This window comes from Salvelinus alpinus, chromosome 18 (genome assembly GCF_045679555.1).
Source record: "Salvelinus alpinus chromosome 18, SLU_Salpinus.1, whole genome shotgun sequence".
Lineage (NCBI taxonomy): Eukaryota > Metazoa > Chordata > Actinopteri > Salmoniformes > Salmonidae > Salvelinus > Salvelinus alpinus.
The window spans coordinates 32431908-32451698 of NC_092103.1; the positions used below are offsets into that span (position 1 = coordinate 32431908).

General features: G+C 43.2%; 1 protein-coding gene across 2 annotated transcripts in view; it reads left to right on the forward strand.

The window, feature by feature from the left end:
* The first annotated feature begins 6411 nt into the window (after positions 1 to 6411).
* The window catches only part of LOC139544198 (collagen alpha-1(V) chain-like), a 161627-nt gene continuing 148247 nt past the window's right edge, over positions 6412 to 19791 (forward strand). For both annotated transcript variants that reach the window (XM_071351057.1, XM_071351058.1), the window contains exon 1: positions 6412 to 6815. In XM_071351057.1, the coding sequence (XP_071207158.1) occupies positions 6716 to 6815 (100 nt within the window). In that variant the 5' untranslated portion in view covers positions 6412 to 6715. The remainder of the gene's footprint in view (positions 6816 to 19791) is intronic.

Here is a 19791-nt window from a genome sequence, read left to right on the forward strand (position 1 = left end):
AATTTTTATTGTCAATAGACTTGATGCCATTACGGCTATCATTGAAAGTCAGTATATAGTTTATAGAAAACTGTTTCTTCTGTTTTTGTTGGGATTTATTAAGTAAATGGCTTTGGTTCAAGCTGTTCAAGCTTGTTTTTGAGCTTTATCAAGCCAAGTATCGGGGTATCCTTTCAAGTGAAAACGCTCAAGGAGAAAATTTGATTGTCTATCATATTCTTCCTCTGTGTCACAGATGCAACACAGTCCATGAAGTTGGCTTACTGGTAAACCTCTTTTTAGGGGGAGAGGGTGAAAACTATCAACTGTCAATATAGTATTTTTATCTGTAGATTTTCTATAAACTGTAGTATAGTATAAACTGTAGATTGTCTCTTCTTTGTAACAAGTACATCTAAGAAATGTATAGAGTTGTGTTATTTTCCATAGTGAAGGCAATTGATTGTACTCTAGAGTTAATGTAGTTAAGAAATTCACTTAATTTAATTTCGGGAACCCGTCCAGGTCAATTGTCTATTTAACGGGTCCAATATTTAACAGTATCTTTGTAAGATTTTCATAATACACTACATTACATTGAGGACAACTTTCGCCCAATTTTAAGCAACACACTTGGAACATAAAAAACCTCAGTTCCCAGCAGTTTCAATCACCAAGTAGCTATAAAAATAAAACATTTCTAGAATGAAATGTGGAATAAGCAGCAAGTCTTAATTCCCATAAATGTAGCGATGGCATTTACGACTTCTCATTACACTCACTGACTGACTGACTGACTGACTGACGGACTGACTCACTGATGGACTGACTCACTGACTCACTGACTGACTGACTGACTGACTGACGGACTGACTCACTGATGGACTGACTCACTGACTCACTGACTGACTGACTGACTGACTGACTGACTGACTGACTGATGGACTGACTCACTGACTCACTGACTGACTGACTGACGGACTGACTCACTGATGGACTGACTCACTGACTCACTGACTGACTGACTGACTGACTGACGGACTGACTCACTGATGGACTGATTCACTGACTGACTGACTGACTGACTGACTGATGGACTGACGGACTGACTCACTGATGGACTGACTCACTGACTGACTGACTGACTGACTGACTGATGGACTGACGGACTGACTCACTGATGGACTGACTCACTGACTGACTGACTGACTGACTGATGGACTGACGGACTGACTCACTGATGGACTGACTCACTGACTGCCTAGCTCTCAAAGCAATAATGATGGATGGAAGCCACTCTTACCTTGGATAGTTAAATGTGACTTTTTACAGTAATCTTTTCACAAGATTATTAAGGTCACAAGACCTTTTCTTGATTGCTAATGATGATGTCTTGTATATTTAAAGAAATGTTGCTTCTGTTCAGCCATGTTTGTTTGTTTATTTGGTTGTCAACATCCAGATCATTGCCACTTCTGCAACTGTTCACATTGCTGTCAGCCACTGTTCTCTTGCCTGTTCTCTCTTTATCCAAATTAGTTTTTTTTATTTATATGGAAAGTTTAACCCCATCCCCCACATTACTGGATGACCTCTCCTTTCATGGTTGTGTGTTTCCTGTGTTAAAAACAATTTGAGAGTATATTTTAGAGGATTTGGACAAGATGGGATACAGCTTTTGTCAGATTTTACATTTTGTAGTAGGTTAGGAGAACTTGTACAGCAGGTTAGAATAATTAGCGTAGCAGGTTAGGAAGATTGGGCTTGGGTTAGGACGAGGGTTAGGCTAACATGCAAAAAAAAATCTACTTTTGACATTAATTTGACAAACACTGTATCCCTTCTAGCCATTACTCTCTTTATGGAAGACTACCCCCCAATGGACCAGCAATAAGACACCTTGTACAAAAGGCCAGAACATTCCAGGAATTTTCTGAAATCGTACACAACACAACAAATCTCACTCAGGACATGTGTCACCTGGATTTACACTGATTTGTAAGTTATAATGCAAATGTGACAATGTTCCTTTTTTTGTTTGTTGAGAGATTTCCCCCCTAAACAAAATCTAATTCAAGTTTTGTGGTTTGCCAAAATGAAAGACAGTCATATGCAAAAACAAGGATACCATCTATTCTTCCTAAGTTATTATGATGATAAAAATTGTTTATTAAATAAAATCACTCAACAGAAAAGCTTACAAGTATGCCAATGAATGCTATGTCACATTATTAATGTTTAGTACATTTATGTGGATGATGATTTTACAGTAACGGTAAGAGAGTTGTTATTGTAAAATGTGTTCCGGATTTAGATTTTATTGTGTTCTAAATATATGTTGCCCCTTCCACGAGCATGGCTAGAGATCTATGCCAGTGTCAAGGGATCAGCACCTTTCAGACTGTGCGAGGTCCAGTTGTCATGAGTGTCAGAGGGACAGCCGGGACTAGTGCGATTAGTCTTAAACTGTGGAGGAACTCTGCAACCCTCTAACCTGTGCTTGCTGTAGCCTACTGTTGGATAGTTGGGTCGTTCTACAAAATGAGTGTCTTTTACATTCCTCTGATACTTTCGGAAAGTATTCGGACCCCTGGACTTTTTCCACATTTTGTTACGTTACAGCCTTTATCTAAAAAGGATTAAATCACTTTTTTCCCTCATAAATCTACACACAATACCCTATAATAACAAAGTGAGAACAGTTTAAAAAATGTTTTTGCTAATTTATTCAAAATAAAAAACAGAAATACCTTATTTAAGTAAGTATTCAGACCCTTCACTATGAGACTCGAAATTGAGCTCAGGTGCATCCTGTTTCCATTGATCATCCTTGAGATGTTTCTACAACTTGATTGGAGTCCACCTGTGTTAAATTCAATTGATTGGAAATTATTTGGAAAGGCACACACCTGTCTATATAAGGTCCCACAGTTGACAGTGTACGTCAGAGCAAAAACCAAGCCATGAGATCGAAGGAATTGTCCGTAGAGCTCTGAGACAAGATTGTGTCAAGGCACAGATCTGGGGAAGGGTACCAAAACATTTCGGCAGAATCGAAGGTCCCCAAGAACTCAGTGGCCTCCATCTTAAATGGAAGAAGTTTAGAACCACCAACACTCTTCCTGGAGGTTGTATTATGCAATATTGTGTGCAGATTGATGAGGGGGAAAAACTATGTTGTCTGTTTTAGAATAAGGCTGTAACCTAACAAAATGTGGAAAAAGTCAAGGGGTCTGTATACTTTTCGAATGCACTGTATATACAAAAGTATGTGGACACACCTTCAAATTAGTGCATTTGGCTATTTCAGCCACACCCGTTGCTGACAGGTGTATAAAATGGAGCACACAGACATGCAATCTCCATAGACAAACATTGGCAGTAGATTGGCCTTACTGAAGAGCTCAGTGACTTTCAACGTGGCACGGTCATAGAATGCCACCTTTACAACAAATCAGTTCGTCAAATTTCTGCCCAGCTAGAGCTGCCCCGGTCAACTGTCAGTGCTGTTATTGTGAAGTGGAAATGTCTAGGAGCAACAACGGCTCAGCCGCGAAGTGGTAGGCCACACAAGCTCACAGAACCGGACTGCCAACGGCTGAAGCACGTAGCCCGTTAAAATCGTCTGTACTCAGTTGCAACACTCACTCCCGAGTTCCAAACTGCCTCTGGAAGCCATGTCAGCACAATAACTATTCGTCGAGAGCTTCATGAAATGGGTTTCCATGGCCGACTAGCCACACACAAGCCTAACATCACCATGCGTAATGCCAAGTGTCGGCTGGAGTGGTGTAAAGCTCACCGCCATTGGACTCTGGAGCTGTGGAAACGCGTTTTCTGGAGTGAGGAATCACGCTTCAGTCTGACGGACGAATCTGGGTTTGACGCATGCCAGGAGAACGGTACCTGCCCCAATGCATAGTGCCAACTGTAAAGTTTGTTGGAGAAGGAATAATGGCCTGGGGCTGTATTTATCATTCGAGCTGGGCCCCTTAGATCCAGTGAAGGTAATTCTTAATGCTACAGCATACATTCTATACGATTCTGTTCTTAGCCTACTGTTGGATAGTTGGGTCGTTCTACAAAATGAGTGTCTTTTACATTCCTCTTTCTTCCAAATTTGTGGCAACAATTTGTGGCTTTTCCTGTTTCAGCATGATAAATCCCCCGTGCACAAAGCGAGGTCCATACATAAATAGTTTGTCGATATCAGTGTGGAAGAACTTGACAGAACTGCAAAGAGCCCTGATCTCAACCCCATCTAATTATTTAATTATCTCCTCTGTTCTCATCTTCCTAGATCTATCCACTGCCATCAACACCGTGAACCATCAGATCCTCCTCTCCACCCTCTCAGGGCTGTGTGTCTCAGGCTCTGCACAATCTTGGATTGCATCCTACCTGGCAGACCGCTCCTACCAGGTGACGTGGAGAGGATCTGTGTCTACACCACGTACTGGTGTCCCCTAGGGCTCGGTTCTAGACACTCCCCTCTTCTCTCTATATACCAAGTCACTCGGCTCCATCATATCCTCACATGGTCTCTCCGATCATTGCTATGCAGATGACAGTCAACTACTTTTCTCCTTCCCCCTTTTGACACCCAGGGGTTGACACGCATCTCTGCGTGCCTGGCATATATCTTAGCTTGGATCCCGGCCCACCACCTCAATCTCAACTTGACAAGATGGAGCTGCTCTTCCTCCCGGGGAAAGCCCTCTCAAATACCTCTCCATCACGGTTGACAAATCCACAGTGTCGCCCTTCCAGAGTGCAAAGAACCTTGGCGTAACCCTGGACAACACCCTGTCATTCTCTGCAAACATCAAAGCAGTGAATTGCTCCTGCAGGTTCATGCTCTACAACATCCGTAGAGTACGACCCTACTCACACAGGAAGCGGCGCAGGTCCTAATCCAGGCTCTTGCCATCTCCCGTTTGGACTACTGCAACTCACTGTTGGCTGGACTCCCTGCTTGTGCCATCAAACCCCTGCAACTTATCCAGAATGCTTCAGACCGCCTGGTTTTCAACTGTCCCAAGTTCTCCCATGTCACCCCGCTCCTCCGCACACTCCACTGGCTTCCAGTCAAAGCTCACATCCATTACAAGACCATGGTGCTTGCCTTTGGTGCAGCAAGAGGAACTGCCCCTCCCAACCTTCAGGCTATGCACTCCGTTCTGCCACCTCTGGTTTCTTGGCCCTCCCACCCCTACGAAGAACACAGCTCAAGCTCTTCTCTGTCCTGGCACCCCAATGGTGGAACCAGCTCCCCCCTGAAGCTAGGACAGTGGAGTCCCTGCCCATCTTCCGAAACCCTACCTCTTCAAAGAGTATCTTAAATACTTCCTGTACCCGCACTTGACCCCCCCCCCCCCTTCCCCTTCTAGCTCTGACTTTGCTGATAGTTACTTTATTGAGGAAAAGTGTACTTACTATGCCTGTGATATGTGGTTGTCCCACCTAGCTATCTTAAGATGAATGCACTAACTGTATGTCGCTCTGGACAAGAGTGTCTGCTAAATGACAAATATGTAAATGTATTTATGTCTGCTGTCCCTCATTTTACCATCTAATAGTCAAATGATAGTGTGAAAGCAGGTGAGCTGATTCTACTCTTTTTGGACATTTTCTGGTGTTTTGTGATGGGAAACTAAGGGGGTCAAGCATAACACGCCAACCCTGGTATCCATTGTGACAGGCTAGAGCTATTTTCAGTTAAATTACCCCTCCTGTTGCACACAACAAGCTTCCATTCCCGCTCTCACAATGGGATTAATGGTTGATTTAAGATTAAATCATCAAACTTGTTAACGTCAAACCTGTTACTTTATTTGGCATGTTGTATAGCCACTTACTAAATTATTTAACCTCTTGAGATGGGATTTAAAAATATATATTATTATTATGAAGTTGAATATGTGCTCTTCATGACAGAATGTTAAAATTAGATGAAATCAAAAGTTTTTTTTTTTACCAAGTTATACTTCTCAACCAATTGGTGGAACGACACAGTTTCTATTTCAGTGTGTCCACTGCTCAAATCTCTCATTTATTATTCAAATTATTAGAATAGCTTTTCATTTGGTGTAATGGGAAGTAATGTATCGGATATGAAAACAACATTTATCTTTAGAAGAACTATAGAACTATCTGTCTGTTCTTGTCCAAAACGTTTTTCTCTCCCGCTTTAACGCCCCTTTTCATAGCGGATTTTGTTGTTAAAGAAAGGATTGCCCTGCGGGAGGCAAAAACTTCAGCACACCGAGAGTGGGCGTTTCACTAAACTTTTCCTCCATTCCACAGCCAATTGTAAGGCCTGTTCTATAAGTCGAGCCCTCTGATTTGCTTTCCTGTCCTGTCTGCAACCTGACTGACAGCCTGCTAGGGGACCTTTTTACCCTCTAAATTACTTCCCAGGGCTCCAGTGACGACTGAGAGAGGGGGCAACACTTCTGATCGGAGGCTCAGCAGCGCAGGGTAGCCTTTTCAGAGGAGCGAGAAGAGGAGTGGAGAGGACGAGTGCGCGAGAGAGGGTGTCCCATCCGTCACACTAGCTGGATGAATCCACACTCCAAAACGTATGGCTGCTTGAGAAAATAACGCTATTTTCCCCTTCTCTCTTTCTCTGGGACCTTTGGCTACCAGTTCTCTCCTAATCAGAAGTTGTCACAAGTATTTTTTCAGTTGCTCTTAAAAAGTTAACCCACTTTTGTCGTGGACGTTACTGGCGACCATGGATACACATATAAGATGGAAAGTAAAACGGAGGATAAAGTACTCGCAAATCACTTTAGCGATACTTCTACTTTTTGTCACATCACAAGCCAGTTCAGGTAAGATACCACATCCTCTATTGCAGTCTATTCCTGCTGCGCACTATTGTGCCCGTCTGTTCTTTAGACAGTGATATGTTCTCATGTGCAACAAGTCCGTATCATACATACCATTGTGCAACGTCAATTCTACGCCCCTCTTTTAAACCATGATTTAATTGTCTGGTTACTGGAATGTGGTCCACATTCATATTGGTGTCATAAGCTGAAATGACCGCAGGCCCAGTCAAGGCTTTTTAAAGAATGGCATTGGTGCTTGTTCGTATACTTTGTACTGTATTGCTCAGTGTGTTGATAAAGTCTATCGATTTGGTTAGAGCCCGCTGCATAGAGTACTTGCAGCGCCAAAGATAACTCTTTTTCCAGAAACTTTTCCAGAAACTCTTCAGATTACCTTCTCTGCCTCCAGCGATGGATTTGTGCACTCTGAAAGATGGGGTCCTCCTGCGCCATCTATAGAGCCTCTTCTGATGCACATCATTTAGCATATATTATTAGAGTCTTTAAGTCTTTAAGATGTATTGTGCTGTGCGCACATAGGCTACACATTGCTATGCTGGATGATAGGACTACTGTAAAGATATAGAGTTTACTTTTTATTCCTAGTGTTGAATTGATCAACCTGGAAACCAAGCTCACCTTTTATAGCCTGTAGGAAAATCATTTGACCTTTCTTCCCTCTTGTCGATACATTGTAGACTATTTCTTCTTTAGGCATACTTAATGGAAATGTATTTTCATAGTCTAACTGAAAAAAACTTTTATGCAGCATTGTGGATATGAAATAAAATATATAGTAATTTCTTGAGGGTTTCATATTTGGCAAGCTTTTGCGCTTTAGACTTGATGACAAGTACATCCATGAGCTTAATGTGCTCCATATTCACATATGAAACAGTTGACTTTAAAGTTCAAAGGGCTATTTCTTTAATGAGAAACCGAATGGAGCGCAGCTCTCGTGAGAGGGCGTGGCCGTCGGTCTGAAGTGGCAGCGTGGAGCCGACGCTTGGCATCTCATTGTGGGCAGGGATGCGCACGGACATACAACAAATGCTCAATAAAAGAGTGTAATGTCTCTGTGAAATCGTCTTCAAGGTTATTTTTAAACTATCCCATAAACATTTGTCTTGCTATCCTCCAGCTGTCTGTTTTATATGCACTCTATGATGAGAAAACAAGGTTTTTTAGTGATCACCTGTAACCAAAGCTTTTTTAAAAGGTGTGCCTAGGGAACTGCTCAAACTCTGTGGTTTTGCAATCAGGCTCTTTTACTCTACTTTCCAACACCTTTATTGGAACTCAAATCACTTTTGGAAATGAATTGTGTGAGTTAGATGAAGGAAAGTGGTTCATGGTGTGGACAGGAGCATTGGTGGGTGATGTGGGGAATTTGAGTCAGGCCTAGTATCCTACATATATTATTAGCTCACTGGCCTGCATGGTAGGTGGCCCGCAGCTTGAATGCTGGCTACTGTGGAGCTCTCAGCCAGTCAGAAATCCAGTCAGTCAGTTAAAAGCAGTGGAGGCTGCTGAGGGGAGGACAGCTCATAGTAATGGCTGGAATGGAGTCAATGGAATGGTATTAACCAATGGAAACCACATGTTTGATACCATTCCATTGACTTATATTTCAGCCATTATTATGAGCTGTCCTTCCCTCGGCAGCCTCCACTCGCTAAAAGGCTGTTAGATTAACATATGGCCTGGTCTGTTCCTTCCACATACCTCAACATGAGAGGTGGAGATCTAGAGATCTGGACTGGATTAAATTCCCTTTGACTGTAATTTGGTAACACAATAGGATTTCCAATCAATCTAAATTGCATGGGCCTGCACAGACGAGTCTGAGTCGTGTGCTAATGATTGAAACAATTACATATTCATGTGAATCCTGAATGCAGACTTTGATTGATTATTGACTACGGCCCCTTGGCTTTGAACTTTCTTCCCTATGGGAGAAATGGACACGTCTCCCTTGAAAAATTGGTATTCTGATCTCAATGCAACCTGGTAAAATAAAGGTTAAAACATCCAGGGGGTGTGGTCTTGTAATTGCTCGTATGTGATTGACAGACCCAGTTCTCAGTCATGCCAGATGATGTGGAGAGTTGGACTGGAGTTTAACTAGGACTGAAGGGCGTGGGACAACTCACTATGATGCTGCTGCCTTCAATCAGCTCTTAAAGACCAACAGAAAACAACCAGAGACTTGTTAAATGATCATCTGTGATGCTGCAACACTTCCTGAAACCAGGACGCATGCAAGTACGAGTGGAGTTTATGAATTGGTATTGGCTAGCAAGAGGTTTATTACATTCCTATTGTTGCCAATGTCAACCTAAGCAGTGTTACAACAATCAAATCATCAATCATGGAAATATTTATTTGACAGGAAATAAGCATAATACATATTTCTAGCTATATTATCAAAAATAACTTTTGACTGAAAAATGCATAGCATTTCACCAAGTTAAGTAACCTGGTCAACAGTTTAGGATACAGTGCCTCCGGAAAGTATTCAGACCCCTTGACCTTTTCCAAATTTTGTTACGTTACAGCCTTATTATAAAATGGATTAAAAAACATTGTTTCCCTCATCGATCTATACACAATACCCCATAATGACAAAAGAAAAATAGATTTTTAGACATTTTTGCTCGTTTAAATATTTTTTATATTTTTATAGTACATTTACATAAGTATTCAGACCTTTAACTCAATACTTTGTTGAAGCACCTTTGGCAGCGATTACAGCATCGAGTCTTCTTGGGTATGACGCTACAAGCTTGGCACATCTATATTGTAGATGTGCCAAGCTGCAGATCCTCTCAAGCTCTGTTAGGTTGGATGGGGAGCGTTGCTGCACAGCTATTTTCAGGTCTATCCAGAGATTTTCGATCGGGTTCAAGTCCGGGCTCTGGCTGGGCCACTCAAAGAATATTCAGAGACATGTCCTGAAGCCACTCCTGCGTTGTCTTGGTTGTGTGCTTAGGGTTGTTGTCCTGTTGGAAGGTGAACCTTTGCCCCAGTCTGAGGTCCTGAGCACTCTGGAGCAGGTTTTCATCAAGGATCCCTCTGTACTTTGCTCCGTTCATCTTTGCCTCGACTAGTCTCCCAGTCCCTGCCGCTGAAAAACAGCCACACAGCATGATGCTGCCATCACTGTAGGGATGGTGCCTGGTTTCCTCCAGACGTAATGCTTGGCATTCAGGCCAAAGAGTTCAATCTTGGTTTCATCAGACCATAGAATCTTGTTTCTCATGGTTTGAGAATCTTTAGGTGCCTGTTGGCAAACTTCAAATGGGCTGTCATGTGCCTTTTACTGAGGAGTGGCTTCCCGTCTGGCCACTCTACCATATAAAAAAACAACAACAAAAAAACATTATTTCACCTTATTTAACCAGGTAGGCTATTTGAGAACAAGTTCTCATTTACAACTGCGACCTGGCCAAGATAAAGCAAAGCAGTGCGACAGAAACAACCACACAGAGTTACACATGGAATAAACAAGCGTATAGTCAATAACACAATAGAAAAAAAGAAAGGCGCTTTGGTAACAAAACATATGGCACTGTGAAAGACTACATCCAATTTGCTGAGTACAGTATTGGAAGCTATTTTGTAGATGACATCGCCGAAGTCGAGGATCAGTAGGATAGTCAGTTTTACTAGGGTAAGTTTGGTAGCGTGAGTGAAGGAAGCTTTGTTTTGCGAAATAGAAAGCCGATTCTAGATTTGATTTTGGATTGGAGATGTTTGATATGAGTCTGGAAGGAGAGTTTACAGTCTAGCCAGACACCTAGGTATTTGTAGTTGTCCACGTATTCTAGGTCAGAACTGTCCAGAGTAGTGATGCTAGTCGGGCGGGCGGGTGCGGGCAGCAAACGGTTGAAAAGCATGCATTTGGTTTTACTAGCGTTTAAGAGCAGTCTTGCCAACTCATGGCCTTAGGAGTTGGCAAAACAGCACAAACATATTTGGGACCAGGCTAGACTTCACCTACAGGACCAATCAGAAGTTTGGATACACCTACTCATTCAAGGGTTTTTCTTAATTTTAAACATTTTCTACAAACATTAAAACGATGAAATAACACATATGGAATCATGTAGTAACCAAAAAAGCGTTAAACAAATCAAAATATATTTGATATTTTAGATCCTTCAAAGTAGCCACCCTTTGCCTTGATGACAGCTTTGCACACTCTTGGCATTCTTTTAACCAGCTTCACCCGGAATGCTTTTCCAACAGTCTTGAATGAGTTCCCACATATGCTGAGCACTTGTTGGCTGCTCTTGGTCAAATAGCCCTTATACATTCCGGAGGTGTGTTGGGTCATTGTCCAGTTGAAAAACAAATTATAGTCCCACTAAGCGTAAACCAGATGGGATGGCGTATCGCTGCAGAATTCTGTGGTAGCCAAGCTGGTTAAGTGTGCCTTGAATTCTAAATAAATCCCTGTCAGTGTCACCAGCAAAGCACCCCACACCATCACACCTCTTCCTCCATGCTTCACCGTGGGAACCACACATGCAGAGATCATCTGTTCACCTATCCTGCGTCTCTCAAAGATATGGCGGTTGGAACCATCAGACCAATGGACAGATTTCCATCGGTCTAATGTTCATTGCTCATGTTTCTTGGCCCAAGCAAGTCTCTTCTTCTTATTGGTGTCCTTTAGTAGTGGTTTCTTTGCAGCAATTTGATCCTGAAGGCCTGATTCATGCAGTCTCCTCTGAACAGTTGTTCTTTCAGCTTGGGGGCAGAATTTTTATGTTTGGAAAAATAACGTTCCCAAGGTAAACGGACTATTTCTCAGGTCCAGATACTAGAATATGCATATAATTGACAGATTATGATAGAAAACACTCTAAAGTTTCCAAAACTGTCAAAATATTGTCTGTGAGTATAACAGAACTGATTTTGCAGGCGAAAACCTGAGGAAATCCAACCCGGAAGTGCCTTTTATTTGGAAGAATCCCTGTTCCGTTGCCTGCCCCTCCTCCATTTAAAGGGGTATCAACCAGATTCATTTTCCAATGGCTTCCTCAGGCTGTGACCAGGCTTTAGACATAGTTTCAAGCTTTTAATTTGAAAAATTAGCGAGATTTTTCAAAACGCGTCAGGTGTCCTTTGATTAGTTCCTGCGCGCGAGAGATGTAGCTCGACAACCACGAGCCTGTGGTTTTCTGAACATAACGCGCAAACCAAATGGCGTTTTTTGGTTATAAAACTAATCTTTATCGAACAAAAATAACATTTATTGTGTAACTGGGAGTCTCGTGAGTGCAAACATCCGAAGATGATCAAAGGTAAGCGATTCATTTTATTGCTTTTCTGACTTTCGTGACCATGCTAATTTGGGGCTAGCTGTTCTTACTGTTTTGTCTAGTGATTGATAAACTCACAAACGCTTGGATTGCTTTCGCTGTAAAGCATATTTTCAAAATCTGACACGATAGGTGGATTAACAACAAGCTAAGCTGTGTTTTGGTATATTTCACTTGTGATTTCATGATTATAAATATTTTTTACTTTTTTTTTTTAATTTGGCGCTCTGCAATTCAGAGGTTGTTTACGAAAATGATCCTGCTAAAGGGATCCGTGCGGCAAGAAGTTTTTAATGTTGAAATGTGTATGTTACTTGAACTCTGGGAAGCATTTATTTGGGCTACAATTTCTGAGGCTGGTAACTCTAATGAACTTATCCTCTGCAGCAGAGGTAACTCTTGGTTTTCCTTTCCTGTGGCAGTCCTCATGAGAGCCAGTTTCATCATAGTGCTTTGTCACGTCTGCTCCCGCTCTCCCTCTCTGGCACCAGGCTGTCCTACATTATGCACACCTGTCACCATCATTACCCGCAGCAGTGCTCATTGGACTCACCTGGACTACTTCCCTTTGTTGATTGCCCGGTCTATAACTGTCTGCTTCCCCGTTTGTTCCCTGTGTCTGCATTAATGTCGTTATGTCTTTATGTCCATACGCTGTCCTGTCCTGTTCCATGTCCGTGCTGATTAAATGATCACTCCCTGTACTTGCTTCTCGTCTCCAGCGTCGACCCTTACAGAATGCAGACACCACTAAAAGAAGCATCAGGTAGTTTTGGTTGGTGACGTCGGGTCTGGGTGCTATCACCGAGGGAACCGGGGGTGCCTCAGCTAGCTCATCGGGCTTCCACGCCTTAGCTGGCTCGAGAGGTCGTCTTGCCTCGGTGGGCTCGGTAGGCGCCCACCCCACGTCATGCTTCAGCCGGCCCATCAGGCTCCCACGCCTGAGCTGGCTCGCTAGGCTCCCACGCCTCTGCCGGGTCGTCGGGCTTCTACGCCCCAGCTGGCTTGTCCAGCGCCCATGTCTCGGTCAGCCCGTTAGGCTCGCCCAGGTGGGACGCCAGGTGGCGCCCCCTATGGGGGTACTGTCACGCCTGCTCCCGCTCTCCCTCTTTGGCGCTCGAGGGCGCCAGGCTGTCCTTATTTACGCACACCTGTCAACATCATTACGCGCAGCAGTGCTCATTGGACTCACCTGGACTCCTTCCCTTTGTTGATTTCCCGGTCTATAACTGTCTGCTTCCCCGTTTGTTCACTGTGTCTGCATTAATGTCATTATGTGTTCATGTCCAGACACTGTGCTGTCCTGTTCCATGTCCGTGCTAATTAAATGTTCACTCCCTGTACTTACAGCGCTTGATGGTTTTTGCTAGAGGTTGACCGATTATGCAATCTCTTGGCATTCTCTCAATCTTTATGTTTAAAAAAAAACTAGCCCCTGGTGAGTCACTGGCTGTTCAGGACAGGAGGGACAGAGAAAGAGAGAGAGGTGCATTGTGGGTACCTTGTCAAACTTGCGTGACATGATTTCCTGACACAAAAAAGTCTGGAATGCTTTCCTTTGGAACACCATGCCGATTCTTCATTCTGGCTTTGATGACATCTTCAAGAACTAAAACCAAAGATGACCGAATGTGATTTAATGGTTAAACATGGATGATAAATAACTGACTTTAAGAAAACTGATATTTTTCTGCCAAAGTGCAGATATCTGGGTCTATCTAGATCTCTCGCTTAACAATGCTTGTTTTAAAGAGCTTTATTCCCTGACCTTGATGAGGGCAGCTTTATTTTGCTTTCTTGTGAAAGTTGTTGTTGTATTAGCCATGTGGCTGCTTCTCAGAGGCTAGGCTTTGCTCCCAAAATGTTTATTTTTGTATGGGGCAAACAGATTTAAGAGAAGTACACTGTTTCCACCAAGTCGCCCACCGGAATCAATGGGAACTTTTCTCAAAGCTTCAACATGTTTCTCCTGGTTTGTTATCATTCATTAAGAAAAGGTTTTTGAATGGTCTGTGTCAATAGGAACATTCCCCTAGGCATGTCAAACTGCTTTATTCATCAAAAATACTTGAATAACATTCCTTGAATACCTGGGTAAAATGAAAATGTGGGTGGATTGGGGCCGAAGCCAACGACTACTCGATATGTAAACGTTGACTACAGTGCTTGTTGTTTTCAGCCTGAAAAGGACTATGGGTAATGGAGTCTTTGTGATTTTAAGATTCATGGAGTTTCTCTAATGTTTGACATTTAGTTTTTATCCATTTAGTTTTTTATATAAAAAATAGGATTATAAGAAAGAAACACTTGTTGTTTCACTGTGTTCAACATCTGGATCCGATAAGCTCCATTGTGCCGTCTGGCGTCTACTGATCCTAAAAAAATAGGGGGAAAAATGTTCCAGATGTTTTTATCCCACTCCTGGTGGAACAAAGCACTATGAAATAAAGCACTGTTTAATTTTTCTAAAGAAAGATATACCTCTAGTACCTCACTGGTTTTAGAGTTGAGGCTTTTCGCTGGAAAAATAGCTGCGTCCCATTAGGTGAGTTTTGGTCAGATGTTTTAGTGATGGTGTGAGTTTCATAGCAGCTAAGTTTGGAGCCATGCAAAGCAGCCTGGGTCATTTAAATGTTATTTTTGTGTAAAGGTAGACTTTACTATGGGGGTCAAAGGTCAAGCACAGCTGGGCCACAGGGGTTTTCCATCCTCTCGGCCCACTGTCAGAACAGTTCCTATACAAAAGGAAGTTTCCATGATAGATTGGATGCACCTTTTTATCATATTACCCCCCTGTCATTCATGTGTGTTATGGAAGAATAGGGCAAGGTTGTTACTGACTGATGTAACTGATGCAGAATGTTTATGGCCTCCAAACCTGGTGTTGCAATGGAAACCTCTGGAACTGTTCTGTTCTGGCTGCAACATGGTGAAACACAGACACAGGTACCATACTGGTGGCATTTCAACCTTGCAATCAAGTAATAAAAACACTGCCATGAAACCCAAATTGGAGAAAGTTCAGTTCGGAGTGCAATCCCCAATCTCAACCCCATCATTATTAGTAATTGTTTGTCCCTTTTGAGCGAATGCAGTTTCTGCTCCAGTTTTTCAATGGCCATATTCTTATCGCTCAATATGGGAAATCCTTTGAGGCATTTTACTCAATCAGATAAGTGGTGGTTCTGTGGTGTGAAAAGCCCTGTTTTTGAGTGTGTGTGCGTGCGTGTGTGTCTATCGTCGTGGTGCAGGGAAAGGAATCTGAGTTTGCTGGACTGTGGAGAGAAGCAGTGACCCTGCAATCTCATGATCCACTTCAGACTGTGAATGCAGCCATTATGGTGTGGAACTAAACTGGCTGGGCCGTTGAACGGTTCATGGTTTAGTTTATGACCCCTAGCCTCCAACCAGCTCCATCCAACGCCTGATCAACAGCAAAGACTGACACTCTTCTTGTTATATCTGTGCAGATGACGGAATGGAATGGCTGATAAAAGATTATTCCAGGTCAGAATTTTGACTCTGTCTGTCAGATTGAAGGAGATCCTTTGTATGCCACTCATGTCATAAATATTTTTGTGTCGTGTTAGGGACAGGGAAACACTGTTCTCTCAAGAGTTCATAAGGAGACTGCTCCAAAGGACCATGGGGCATCTTATTGGCCGTCTTCCCACAGAAGCTGTAGAGCCAGGTTTTCCAGGACAGTGATTTGACAGGAGACTATGTTCAGGCTTGGACATGATCCTCTATTGAAAAGGAGAAAATAGGGTATTATCTTGATTTCATAGTGAAAAGTTGAGTCCTTTCAGATAATTAAGTCAAGATGCTGTGGGTTTAATTCCCAAATGCCCCAGTAATGGTTGTAGGGATTTTAGTTTTTTCAATAGTGGGTCTTTCAACAGATGTGGTACCATGCCAGTCTTTTCCATTTTAGTCATTGTTATCTAGAGCACCTTACAGGATAAATTATGGTTAAGTGCCTTGCTCAAGGGCATATCGACATATATTTCACCTAGTTGGCTTGGGGATTTGAACAAGCAACTTCTGGTTACTGGCTCACCGCTGTTAACCGCTAGGCTACCTGCCACCCATTTCTTGCAGTTGGTAGAGTGGTGTCAGGGCCTATGCCTGTTTTCACTCACCATCTGTGCTGTATACACTGTAAGACCATAAGTGGTATAGGCCTACTTCTCACTGTAGCTCTTTTCCAGCCAAAATCATTGGGTATTCACTATTCAGCTCTCCAGGATAGCAGTACTGTTCTCTATTAAGGGCTATTATAATGATTGAGCATGGAAAGCAATGCTATGAGTCATCCTTTCCAACCCCAATCCCCATCCCCAGTCAGCCCTGGCCTCAATCCTAGCCACAGCCTGGGCAGCAGAACTACTGAATGAAGCATTTTAGGGGGAAATCGCATGATTATCTTCCCTGGTAGCTAACCCCACTGCAGAAACCTCACTACTTCAGTTGGAGCCATTCTATTTTTCTTTATTAGGTGAGAAAATGTGCAGGGGGGGGGGGGGGGGGTGATGATGGTTGGAAAGACTGTATGAAAGAGAGACAGACAGACAGACAGACATAGAGAAAAAACATCTGCTCATTCAGCTTCACTACAGTTAGTTTGCACGGACCTAGGGCAGGACAGCAACCACAGAGGGAATTACGCCTGCTTACAGAGCTGCTATAGATGGAACAAAATGAGGTTGAACAATACAGAATGGTACATTTACAGTGTGGGAATCTTTTCTATTTGAGAATGAGGTGAAAGGGGAGTCTGTGTGCTCCTTCACCCCCTGGCAGGTGGGCTCTATGTCTCCTCCTATAATGTCAGTGGTAGTATCAGGCCAGGGCAGGACAACCAATCCTCCACACACTCAAAACTGGGACAGGAATTGGTTGCCATGGAGACATTGGAAGCAAGTTCCAAAGATTTTTCACAGGAGGTTGGATCTCCTGGCAAGGTTCGTCTGTGTACAAGTCTGACTGCATGGTGTTTGACTGGTCATTGGAGCCCATAGCAACATGGTTGGTGTATTACCACTATTCATTTCTCCTTCAAGAACAGAAGGCAATTTTTTTCTGAGCAACACAAGTTGATTTATAACATCAATATAGTTCCTTTCCTCAAAAATAATAAACCCAAAGCAAGAGGGTTTTCTAAATCACATCCCCTAACCAAGAACATATCATGTTTATCAAATCACTGGAGGCTGTTCCTTAAATCTCTCAATGATTCATGTGTTTTTGCTTCCAGAAAATATTGTAGCTAATAATTAGATATAGCTTTTCATGTTTCTAAGGCAATGGCTTGAAGTTTATTTTCATGAGTAATTTGTTTGTTATCATTTTGGTTGTCATGTTGAATTTGGATGGAGGCATACAATAAAGTATTTCTCTGTGGCTGAGCGACAACTTTTCTGGCAAAGCTTTCTTGAGTTCACTGGTGATGCCATGGAATTATAGTTTGTGTCTGTGAATAAAGGGATGCATTCTACTTTCAACTCATTCCTGCATTTGAAAGAAAACAGCTCAGGTTCGATTCTCATCATTTCCACAAAAGTCCAAGCAATTCACATAATTGGTTCAAAGTGGGTCATTCTAGCAGCAGCCAGACAGTTGAGATCCAAAAGTCCGACAGCCATTGGAAAGTACTGTCTGTTCTGCTGTGTGTGTGTGTGTGTGTGTGTGTGTGTGTGTGTGTGTGTGTGTGTGTGTGTGTGTGTGTGTGTGTGTGTGTGTGTGTGTGTGTGTGTGTGTGTGTGTGTGTGTTAGGCCTTTATTAGTGTTATTCTGTTATAGGGTTGTAGCATTTTGGAGATTTTGCTTATTTTCTCTCTGCTCTGTTCATCTTGTTCATGTCTGTCCAAAGAGCTGGTGGGGGAGATGGATTGTTCTGGAATGCGAGTGCTGTCTTGTTTTGTCGTTAGTCGTCCAGCAGTCAGCCCCCAGCCCTCAGAACGAGATCAGCAGCAAGAGGAACAGAGGATGCAAGGGAGCCCAAGGAGCGGAGAGAGGAGATAAGTGGACTGAAAGATTGAGAGACAAAGAAAGTGAAAGAGAGACAGATAAAGAGGGAGAGGGAGATAAGTGGACTGAGAGAGAGAGAGAGAGAAAAGACAGAGCGAGATTCAAGAGGTAAGAGGGCAGAGTGAGAGAGGGCAGAGTGAGAGAGGGCAGAGTGAGAGAGCATGGAGGAGTGGAGGAATGCAGTTGAGTGTGGACAGAAAGAGAAGACAAGACAAGGGATTGACAAGTACAGCCAGACTTGCTAAGAGGGAGCCACATAATAGCTGCAGAAGGAGAGAGAGAGAGAGAGAGAGAGAGAGAGAGAGAGAGAGAGAGAGAGAGAGAGAGAGAGAGAGAGAGAGAGAGAGAGAGAGAGAGAGAGAGAGAGAGAGAGAGAGAGAGAGAGAGAGAGAGAGAGAGAGAGAGAGAGAGAGAGAGAGAGAATGCCTGTGTGTCTCGAGAGTGCCATTTCTCTGCAGTCAGTCTGGCTGTAAACTGAGTGTTTAAGAGTGAGCAGCAGGAACTTGCAAGAGTCAGTTTTTCCATCTTAGTCTGCTGCTGTAGAGGGGAGGGAGGGAAGATGGGAGGGAGGATGGTAGATACTGATTTATTTCTCTCTGGTCTGAGACTGCTCATCGCTCGCTGTGGAGACAATGAAGCAAACCACCTGGTATTCTCCCTGCTAAAGCAATAAGACCAGGGCTAAAGTCCTGACAGAGTAGACTGAGAAGACCAGGGCTAAAGTCCTGACAGAGTAGACTGAGAAGACCAGGGCTAAAGTCCTGACAGAGTAGACTGAGAAGACCAGGGCTAAAGCCCTGACAGAGTAGACTGAGAAGACCAGGGCTAAAGTCCTGACAGAGTAGACTGAGAAGACCAGGGCTAAAGTCCTGACAGAGTAGACTGAGAAGACCAGGGCTAAAGTCCTGACAGAGTAGACTGAGAAGACCAGGGCTAAAGTCCTGACAGAGTAGACTGAGAAGACCAGGGCTAAAGTCCTGACAGAGTAGACTGAGAAGACCAGGGCTAAAGTCCTGACAGAGTAGACTGAGAAGACCAGGGCTAAAGTCCTAACAGAGTAGACTGAGAAGACCAGGGCTAAAGTCCTGACAGAGTAGACGGAGAAGACCAGGGCTAAAGTCCTGACAGAGTAGACTGAGAAGACCAGGGCTAAAGTCCTGACAGAGTAGTCTGAGAAGCACAAGCCAGCGCTCACACGCACATGTGGTGAACGAGTACACACATGCAGGCAGATGCGCATGCACGCTCACAAACATTAGTCTAGCTGGAGCTACTCCTGGCTTAATGAGAGTGTCTACCTGTTTGTCGTTAGATGAGTGTGAGTGTGAAGCAGGACTTGGCAAGGCGAAGCAACCGTCGACCGTTGGTGCTCTCATACTCCCTAAAGACCATCGCTTGGAAAAGCGGGAAAAAAGCTGCAATATTACCGTTTGTCCCTCTTGAGCCACTATAGCAATAACATAACCAGAAACACTCCCTCAAAATAAATACATCAAGAAATCAGTCATCACGTTTTTGCAGAGGTCTTAGTCGTGCAAATCTAAAATCTAGCTAAGATGTTTGGTGCAGTATTTCTCAAGTGGAAAAATGTGCATGAAAAGGAATAGTCTCTCGTT